This window comes from Maniola jurtina, chromosome 8 (genome assembly GCF_905333055.1).
Source record: "Maniola jurtina chromosome 8, ilManJurt1.1, whole genome shotgun sequence".
NCBI classification, from domain to species: domain Eukaryota; kingdom Metazoa; phylum Arthropoda; class Insecta; order Lepidoptera; family Nymphalidae; genus Maniola; species Maniola jurtina.
Genome location: NC_060036.1, coordinates 6,446,243 through 6,457,411, shown reverse-complemented (window position 1 = coordinate 6,457,411; position 11,169 = coordinate 6,446,243). Strand labels below are relative to the sequence as shown.

Here is an 11,169-nt window from a genome sequence, read left to right as displayed (position 1 = left end):
CGTGCCAGCATAACCATGTGTGTTGAAAAAGTTGTTCTGTCATAAAAACGCGTTTTGTGGTGGAGTCCACCTGACGTTAGGTCAGCAAGCTGTCATCGACGCCCATTGACACCTGCGGTACCCTACCTACTGCTGCTTGATATTCCGCGGCCTTGAAATACTACATAGTTAGGGTTCCGTATATCAAAAGGAAAAGAGAACTCTTATAGGATTACTTTGTTGTCTGTCTGTCTGTGAGCCTGTTTCTCTATCTGTCTATATGTCTGTATGTCTGTCTATCTGTGAGTCTGTCTGTCTGTCTGTCTGTCAGTCAGTCTGTCTTTCTGTCTGTCGTGTTTGTCAAGAAAACCTTTAGGGTCCTACTTCCCGCTGACCTAGAACCATGAAAATAGCAGGTGGGTATGTCTTACTTATAGCACAAGTAAAGGAAAAAATGCGAAAAACGTGAATTTGCGGTTATATCACACAAAAAAAATGTGTTCAGAAAAATTTAACTTACTAAATCTAAAAAAATAACGCAGTCCGTTATAAACTTGTAGAGTTCCACATAAACTAAGTGTTAGCACTTTGTATGATGGTAGAGGAACCCTTCGTGTGCGAGTCCGACTCGCGCTTGGCCGGTTTTTTTCGTATAGTATTAGTAGGTAAAGTTCAAAACTCATTTTAAGGACCACTTTTTATCTGGCATAATATTGTAAAGGTGCCTATCTCACATGCCAACGGACTAAATAAGTTATAATCATCAATCATCATCATCATGTTCAATCCATCGCCCGCTCGCTCCTGAGCACGGCTCTGGAGCGCGAACCCCGGAGGAAACACTCCTCTCAGGATGTGATTGGCCATAGTCTTCCTCGCTGGTCAAATGCAGTTTGTGGGCTTTACACACATTTGCAGGTTTTCATACGATGTTTTCCTTCACTGTCAAAGCAAGTCATATTTGACTGCTTAAAGCACACATAACTCCAAAAAGTTCCTCTTGGACTCATGGGCGGATCTTTATAAGGGCTTTTTGGGCTGCAGCCCAGAGCCCTGTGGCTATACAGAGCGCCGAGCCTCTGTTAGACAAAATCTGTGGACAAAATGGACAATATTGAGAATTAAAATAAAATAAAATCAATATGGGCCTCATAAGAAAGCTCAGTCACTCAGCGGGGGATGGAGACAGCTACGCTTAGAGTTTCTCATCAAATCAGTAATGAGGAGGTCCATAGGAGACCCAGAGTAGGTAACCGAATAAGTATGGGGTGCAAAACTGACGTGACAATGCACTGGGCACATAGTTCAAGAAAAACCGATAGACCCGAGGTCCCAAGGTGCTGAAATGGTGACCTCGCACCGAAAAGCGCAGTGTTGTAAGAGGTTTACTAGGTTTTTTTATTTAGATAGCTAGATAGCTAGTCTCTGACTGTAATCTCACCTGGCGGTAAGTGATGATACAATCTAAGATGGAAGCGGGCTAATCTGGAAGCAGTTTTTTTTTTTGTTAAACTCATACTCCTTTGGTTTCTACATGGCACCGTATCGGAACGCTAAATCGCTTGGCGGCACGGCTTTGTCGGTAGGGTGGTAACTAGCCACGGCCAAAGCCTCCCATCAGACCAGCCCAGGAAATTATAAAATTCTAAACCCCTGCCAGGAATCGAACCTGGGACGTCCCACTAATAAGACCACAGCACCGGCGGCGCCTAGGCAGGTCGTCAAAATACTTTAGATTAGATAGAAGTTATAGAGGTGTTCAATTAAATTTTTTCAAAAAATCACAACTGAAGGAAGTCCAGACATCGCAAATTAGAACAAACGAGTCTGAATAATTATATCAATTCGTCTTCATGACAAACACATTTTGGATCACTATATTATAATGTTTGGTTTTTTTTTCATCGAAATTCTATTATTTTTATATAATTAATTACTCCAATATTTCGTGTTTAAAATCTTTAAATAATATAATAAACTAGCTGATACCCGCGACTTCGTTCGCGTGGATGTAGGTTTTTTAAAATTCCCGTGAGAACTCATTGATTTTCCGGGATAAAAAGTAGCCCATGTGCTAATCCAGGGTATAATCTATCTCCATTCTAAATTTCAGCCCAATCCGTCCAGTAGTTTTTGCGTGAAGGAGTAACAAACATACACACACACACACACACACACATACAAACTTTCTCCTTTATAATATTAGTGTGATAATATATTATATAAGAATCTTTAAAAATTATTATATTTTTAAAAAGATAAGCGTTTGGTCTGAAAATATTATAGTAGGTGGTCAATGACACATTAGGTAGATGTATGATTATACCATAGCTCAGAATACATACTCGTATGACCATAGACATATTGTTACGTTAATTAACATGGCGTAGGTATAATATTATGCTCGGTGATGAGTAGGACAGAATATACAAACGGAAGGTGAGTAGAAGAGATAGATCGTACCTACTCTACAAATGTGATCCAACTTTAGATACATACTTACTTTAATGAAATGAATGTCATTAAAAATAGCATGATTAATGGTTTATACTTTATTTATAGGTACACAGTTACATTGGAGGACATAACCAAAACCAAAAAGTTTAATATAGGTAGGTACATAGATACATAACTGGATGCAATACACCTGTCTTGGCAGATACTCTATTGTTTTTTAACAAGTAACTACTTATTACGTATTATCTACCTAGGTAGAAATATTTAATAGTTACTAATTAGTAATTATAGTCCGTCAAACGTCATCGTTTACATAAGAATAGGTACATTCCGAATTGCTCATGTAACAACTTTCACGACAATGGCAGTTCTAATAGAGTTTAATTGATTTGAGAAGCAAACTACGTTTGTATGGACCTCGCTACGAATAAACTTCTCAAATTCTCCTCAGATAGACTATTTTTCAGTTCTCCTTGCGATGTTAGGCAGGACTAAACCTATTTATATCACTAAATTCATGTTAGCAAAGGTGTGTGAAGTTTGTCAATCCGCACTGAGCCACTTCTCATTCTGAGAAGCGAGCCGTGCTCAGTAGTGAGCCGGCGATGTGTTGATAATAATAATGATGATGATCATTCAATAATCGTTTCAATGTAAAAGACTATTTGACACAGGTAAGTGTGTCTAACACGGTACGCTTATGGGATTGCTATAAATAGCGGTTTTGCAAATAACTGGACTACCGCCGCGATATCTGGCCGACTTGAGACTTGAGCGGCTCGCCTAGATTCGTTAAACAAACTTGCTACAAGGCATCATTTGCATTATTCGATCATAATTTATAAATAAACAAACTGATATGTGATAAATGTAAAAGGTCACTAACTAATAATAAATTGTATGGCGTGCAAAACAAATAAAAGGCGATAATTTTATGAATATTCATATTTTTCAAGAGTTTTAACTTATGTATTTGTTTTATTAATGTTAAGACTCTATTCAAATAAAATTACCTTTTAACCGACTTCAAAAAGGAGGAGGTTCTCAATTCATCGGAATCTTTTTTGTTCAGATTAATTTTGTGTTGTTCAGTTGAGGCGATTTATAACAGTAGGTAACGGTTGAAGCCTATTAATATTTTTTTTGAATATATTTGTGAAAAGACAATGCTCAAAATATGAAAATTATGGCTACAAATCCTCACGCAAGTACCTAAGTAAATAAGATAGCTAGTTAATCCAAATATCTGAAAGTATGTCTGTCTGTCTGATAGCTTTTCACGGCCCATCTGTTTAATGGAATTTGGTATGGAGATAGATAGCTAGCATCCCGGGGAAGGAAATAAGCTTTGTTGTCCTGGGAAATCGTTTCCAAAGATTTTGAAAACCTAAATCCACGTGGATAAAGTCATTGGAAGCATCATCTAGGTAAGTACATAGTTTATTTATTATTAATATTCTAATTTTAAGTAGGTACTTACTAACAAATTAAGTTAAAACATTATCGCGTCTACGTAACGTAATCTATGCGTTCAGTTCGTCGTGGCTCACATTGTTAGTTGTTACTTGCTTATGTAAGTCGGAGCGTCTTCCACTTTCGAATCAAGTTTATTGACACGGCAAGCTCGACAAATGCCTGCCTGCTTCACAGTTACATCGGTACGGCTTTACTTTGATTATACCTTTAAGTACCAACATAGCGGTTCAACCCGCCATGTTACGCCATCCCGCGCTTATCTAAACCTACTAATATCATATGGAGGAAAGATTTGTTGGTTCGTTTGCAAACGATAAACTTTGAAACTACTGTATGGTATTACTAAATAATTCTTTCACCATTAGAAAGTTAGTTTAGCCAGGAGTAACACAGGCTATAATATAGTATATACTATGTACTATATATTTATAAGGTACATCAAATTTCACCCGAGTAAGGTCTGGCGAATCAGCTAGCTACATACAAAAACTCGGCCATTTTATGTCCTTCCGCGAGCCCACATAAAACATATAAAAATAAAATATATATCGCTATGACATAATACTATTAGTACGTAGATTATGAAAACATCAACAATTCACGCACGCAATGATATAATTTTCGCAAATTCGAATTGATCACTTGATCAAATAATTAGGAATTCTACAGAACAATCACGTCGGTCTGCGGATTATACACCCGTCGAAATACGCGATCTTATTCCTCTTAATGTTCTCATTTCGACAGAGAACCGGATCCGAGCTCGTACGGTCCAAGGGTGATGTTAAGTGAATCCGTAATGCATCATACCAATTTTGGTAACGATGTATTTATTATTTTAAAGTGAAAAAGCTACCGCGTTGACACCGGCCCATTTATGGAACAGTGAGCAGTGACAAACTTGACATGTACCTACGTAGGTACTTAGTATACATAATATATACAAGTGTAAATTTAAAATTTATTACCCCCGACAAGTGAAGGTTACAGTAACTAGAAAAGAGCTGATAACTTTCAAACGGCTTCACCGTATTTCTTGGACTATAGCTAAGAACACTCTCGATCAAGTCACCTTTCAAACAAAAAAAAACCTAAATTAAAATCGGTTCATTAGTTTAGGAGCTACGATGCCACAGAAGATACACAGATACACACGTCAAACTTATAACACCCCTCTTTATAGGTCGGGGGTTAAAAACAATCGTAAGAGGCATTGATTGTCATATTAGCATTACTAATAAATAACAATCTAAACTAATATTATAAATGCGAAAGTGTCACCTGCTAGGTTTTCACGGCCCATCCTGTAAACCAATTTTGAAGGAATTCCTTACAAAGATAGCGTCCCGGGTAGGGGATATAGGCTATTCTTAGTCCGGATAAATCAAAGCCCGAAGGATTTTTAAAAACCTAAATCCACGCGGATAAAATCGTGGACACTATAAATTATCTAGTGCACTATAATTTAGCGGGTAGAGCTATTTGTAAATTCATCGTTTTGGTTAAAGATATCTTGTTTTGACAGAAAAGTCAATACACAATAAATTAATTAGGTTCTATTAGATTTATGAGAGTGCATTAAGCGATTTAATGTTAATTTTATGTACATAGCCCGCCACAGTGATCATTCGCTCAGATTAAGGTGGCATTTCACAGTGCAGACTTTAACAGCATCGGTGAACGAAATTGCGCGTAAAATTTATTATACAGTTATTGGCAAGACACATGTGCCAAAGAGGTAACCATGCGTTACCGATTATATTTATGTTAGACTTGAGAATGAGAACTCTTCGATTTTCCGGAATAAAAGTAGCCTATGTCCTTTCCCGGGATGTATCCCAAGTCTATACCTTTCATTTAAATCGATTCAGTGTTTGGGCCGTGAAAACGTAGCAGACAGACAGACAGACGGACCCCTTTTACATGGGTTATAGAATTTTTTAAATAACAACGCCCTTAAGATTCATAAAACAGTTTCTTTGAGATTTTTAGTCTAATTAATGTAGATTTAAAACCATATTTATCTAGTTGAAACAACATAGATAAATCTTGCTTCGGCAGTTTAGTTGTCACCTACACTCTTTAACCCTCTATGTCAAAAGCTACTTCTACGAAGGTGTTAGATTTTTGGAAATTTAACCCCCGCACCTATTTTGAAAAATCCCACTCGAGTGATTCCGGATCAGCTTGTAGTAGATATACATACCTACACATATTGAGAACATTAAAAATCAACTCGAAAAATGTAACATATTTTTAGGGTTCCTTACCTCAAAAGGAAAAACGGAACCCTTATAGGATCACTTCGTTCTCTGTCTGTCTGTCTGTCAAGAAACCTATAGGGTACTTCCCGTTGACCTAGAATCATGAAATTTGTTAGGTAGGTCTTGTAGCACAAGTACAGGAATAAATCTGAAAACCGCGAATTTGTGGTCACATCATTTAAAAAAAAAATTAAAATGTGTTTCAATTTTCAAAGTAAGGAAACTATACCAAGTGGGGTATCATATTATGAAAGGGATTTACCTGTACATTCTAAAATAGATTTTTATTTATTTTTATGCATAATAGTCTTTGATTTGTCGTGCAAAATGTTGGAAAAAATACCCGAGTTCGGAACCCTCAGTGCGCGAGTCTGACTCGCACTCGGTCGGTTTTTTAAATTCATTTGAATATTCACTCGCAATAATACGAGCAAGTATATTTCACGTACTCGTACATAAGTCGCGCTTTAAGTGGCTCACATTCACATCCAATTCGTTGAAAGGAGCTTAGCGATTTAAGCAATGATTAGCCAGCGTTCAGCCGAGTGAGTTTGTCGCGACAGCGCCGTTTACACTGAGAGATTTATTGCTGCTAAGAACTTATAATTACTGCATAACTTTATATCAATACCATTCACACAAATTGTACTTACTTTTACGGAAAGTGCGTAAAGTATTTCATAAATAATCCTTTTTGAAAACAAATTTTTACCATATAAATATTGATTTTTAGGCCTGTTTGAATGTTTTATGTAACCTGTATAAAGTGTAGGTATACTATGTTTTTGACGTGACAACGTCTTATAATTCGATAGAGCCGGCTGCACGCACGAAAAAACATGACTCATGCGGCGTTACCTCGCTCTGAGGCGTTCCATGTAAGGCTTGTGCAAGCGAGAGCGCGGAACGAGCGACAAAGAAGCACAATCGGCCTTTGTTGTCACGTTCAACTATCGTCAGTAAACCGAATTTACAGACAACCAATTTTTAGTGAAGAGATTTATCAAGCACTAGAGGATGAGCGCGACTTCGTCCGCGTGGTTTAGGTTTATAAAGATCCCGTGGGAACTGTTTGATTTTGTGCGATAAAAAGTTGCTTATGTTAATTACAGGGACGCAAACTACCTCGGTGCCAAATTTCATACAAATCGGTTTAGCTAATGGGTATATCTGAATCCCGTGGGAACTCTTTGATTTTCCGGGATAATAAGTACCGTAAAACGGGGCTACTTTGACTTCCAGGGTTACTTTGACAGATTTTGGGGCTACTTTGACAGAGCGCCAAAATCGGTTTTTACTTGTGCTCAGCAAGTGCGCGTGACCTCGAGTAATATTGCGTGAGGCGCGGGGTGTGGGGAACGCGTCATAGCGCGCCCGCCGACTAGTCCGAACAGGTTCGTCGCTTGAGTTTGTTGTGTTGTGTGGTGGTGCAAAAATACGAAAAAATCTTTACTTTTCGGTAAGTTTATTGTATTGTTTACTTAAATAAAACTACAATTGTGAGTATTCGTGATTAAATTGGTGTAAAATAAGGATTTTTATTTGTTTTAGGTTACCTTTGTATTTGTTTGTATTTACAAATGAACTACAATGGTCAGAGAGTATAAAAGAAAACTGGGTGCCCGGAGTTACAAAAATTACAGCGATGAAACCCTTGCAAAAGCCGTTGCTGAAGTGAGGGCAGGTCTTCTTACCCAGAGTGCGGCTGCCAAGAAGTATAAAATAAATAGAACAACTATTCTAAACAAAATTCACCACCAACATGAACTAAAGCCGGGTCATCCAACTGTTTTGACTCCTGAAACTGAAAAACTAATAGCCGATACCTTGAAAATATTAACAGATTGGGGTGTTCCTTTTACTAAACGCGATATCCAAATTATTGTTCAGATGTTGGTCACCAGGGAAGGTAGGGTTATAAAACAATGGAAAGACAACTCACCGGGGCCGGACTTTGTGACCGACTTTGCAGCGCGAAACAACCTTACTCAGAGACTGGCCACAAATATCAAACCTGCTAGGGCATCAGTGGGTCCTAATGAGATAAAAGAATTTTTTGAAAATGTGAGACCAGCTCTGGAGGAGACACGTCCAGGTCTTATTTACAATTATGATGAGACGAACGTGACTGATGACCCGGGGGCAATAAAAGTTTTAGTCCCTCGAGGTCACAGACGTGTCGAACGAGTCCAGGAGCATTCCAAATCATCGGTCAGCATCATGTTTTGTGGCACAGCAGACGGAAAAATGATTCCTCCTATGGTTGTCTACAAATCAAAGCACCTGTACGAGAACTGGACAATGGGAGGCCCACTAGGAACAATTTACAGAAATAGTCATAGCGGTTGGTTTGACATGAACCTCTTCGAGGTATGGTTCTTCAAGTTGTTGTTGCCGAGCATCCAGGAAGAAAGAATTGGAAATGAAAAAGCAGTTGTCATAGGTGATAATTTAGCTTCGCACTTCTCACCTGAAGTCGTTCAGGCAGCAATACAAAATAACATTCATTTTACGACTTTAACACCAAACTCGACGCACATAATGCAACCCCTCGATGTGGGTATATATGGTCCTTTAAAAAGACAATGGAGAAAGATTTTGGATACTTGGAGAAAGGAATCGAGAATACGGGGCATCATTCCAAAGCCACAATTTCCCATGTTACTGAAGAGACTGATGGATGCAATGGCTCCCAATTTGATGAAAAATTTGCAGAGCTCCTTCAGAACTACGGGATTTTACCCTTTCGACCCTCAAGTTGTTTTACAAAAGCTCCCAGGTGAACGCGAACAAGAAACAGGACGTATCCTAGATAGCTGTCTGCTGGAGTTTTTAAAAGAGACGAGGGGTTACAATACTGAAAGAATTCGTCACAGAAGAGGGAGGAAAGTCGTTAATAAGCCAGGAGCACAAATATTGGTTACGAGCCAAAGAGATAATGCAGAAGAAGATGCCCCAGAAATAGATGTCCCACCCACCATCGACGATATTCCAGAAATCGATTCCCCACCTATGCCAGAAGTCAGTTCGCCAAGCACCTTCAATAACTCTCCAAAATCGATTTCTATTTTAGATTTTCCAACTATGGATGACTCTCCTGAAATAGAAGAAAATGTCTCAGCTTTCGAGAATAATCAACCTTCTACCTCTGGACTGCTTACAAAGAACCAGACTGATTCCGACGAAGATGTGCCTCTGAGTTGTTTGGTTCGCAAGAAGGAAATCAAAAACAGGAAAAAGGACAAGAAGAAGAATAAGAAGGAGTCCAATTTATGTTATATCTGTAGGTGCGACTATAGGTTCTACCGTCATTCTGTTGACTGGATATGCTGCATTACCTGTAAAAACTGGGTGTGTGGGATGTGCAATAAGGGCTCAAACAATCCGTCATACGAATGTGTCGTGTGTGAGGATGACTCTGACTAATTGTTTCTTGCCTTATAATATTGCCAAAATTGATTGTTACCTTGTCTTGTTTTTAAATTGATCTCAATTATATTAATTATTACTTAAGAGACTGATTAAGTGCCATTATTGAATTAATAAAGAATAATTTAATTATTACTTAAGAGACTGATTAAGTGTCATTATTGCGTTAATAAAGAATAATCCATGTAGTTTTCAATAAAATAATAGTTTTTTTGGTCAAAATGATGTCAAAGTAACCCGTGCTTTGACTATCTTTGACTTCAGTTGCATTTCAATGCCCTGTCAAAGAAACCCCACTTCTGGGGTTACTTTGACATTTAATAAATTAATGGTTGTAATTCACGATAAAATGGATAAAATAAGTCTTTTCAAAGCAAAGTTTCTTGCACAGTCTCACAAATTGCGACATATTTTTAAACCCCGAAGTTTCCCGAGTATTTTTGAATATTAATTTCAAAAATATACTAAAACTAAAAACTAAAGTATTTTGAGCTCTGATAAACTTTATTTTAATGTATTATTTTAATATTAAAATTTTATTAAAAAAAAATACTAAATTCACTGAGAATTGGCTCAACTGGCGGCCTACTAAGAATTAAAATGAAGTATCTACCTACGTAAGTAATAGGAGCTTGCCCGAATTCTCTCTCCGAAGATAATATTATCTAACAATTACTACACAACAAACAATAATCACACTAATATTATAAAGGAGAAAGTGTGTATGTGTATGTGTATGTTTGTTACTCCTTCACGCAGAAACTACTGGACGGATTGGGCTGAAATTTAGAATGGAGATAGATTATATCCTGGATTAGCACATAGGCTGCTTTTTATCCCGGAAAATCAAAGAGTTCCTACGGGAATTTCAAAAACCTACATCCACGCGAACGAAGTCGCGGGCATCAGCTAGTTAGTTAATAAAATTGTAGTTAATCTGCATCTTTATTGAAGCACTTACAATATAGTGGAGCAGTAAAAGAAAGATTCGAAGTATTTATGCGGTTCGTGTTTGTTAAGTTATTCGATGCGATAATATGAGCGTACCAAGATTTATGTCCGGGTCGGTGATGGGTCAACGCCCGGAAATAAGCTTCGAGATTATAAGTTCTTGGGAATTTGTCAAAATAATTATGGCAAGGTTTTTATATCGAACATAGTGGTTATTTATTAAAGGAATCGACGCAATGAGTAAATTATGAACTTGTAGACATATTTTTAACCCCCGACCCAAAAAGAGGGGTGTTATAAGTTTGACGTGTGTATCTGTGTATCTGTGTGTCTGTGTATCTGTATATCTGTGTATCTGTCTGTGGCATCGTAGCGCCTAAACGAATGAACCGATTTTAATTTAGTTTTTTTTGTTTGAAAGGTGGCTTGATCGAGAGTGTTCTTAGCTATAATCTAAAAAAATTGATTCAGCCGTTTAAGAGTTATCAGCTCTTTTTTTAGTTTTCTTGTAGAAAAGAAGGTTAGATAACCGTTAGGTTCATAATATTATGTCAATAGACAAATGTCAAGATGGACGTTGCCATAATTATTTATTTGAAAATGATGTTTTGGA

At 37.6% G+C, this 11,169-nt stretch overlaps 1 protein-coding gene across 1 annotated transcript; it reads left to right on the top strand.

The window, feature by feature from the left end:
• The first annotated feature begins 7,387 nt into the window (after positions 1 to 7,387).
• On the top strand, positions 7,388 to 9,922 carry LOC123867771. Its single transcript, XM_045910020.1, has 2 exons — positions 7,388 to 7,635; positions 7,728 to 9,922. The coding sequence occupies exon 2, from the start codon at positions 7,767 to 7,769 to the stop codon at positions 9,600 to 9,602; it is 1,836 nt and encodes a 611-aa protein (XP_045765976.1). The 5' UTR covers positions 7,388 to 7,635; positions 7,728 to 7,766; the 3' UTR covers positions 9,603 to 9,922.
• Positions 9,923 to 11,169: the final 1,247 nt, after the last annotated feature.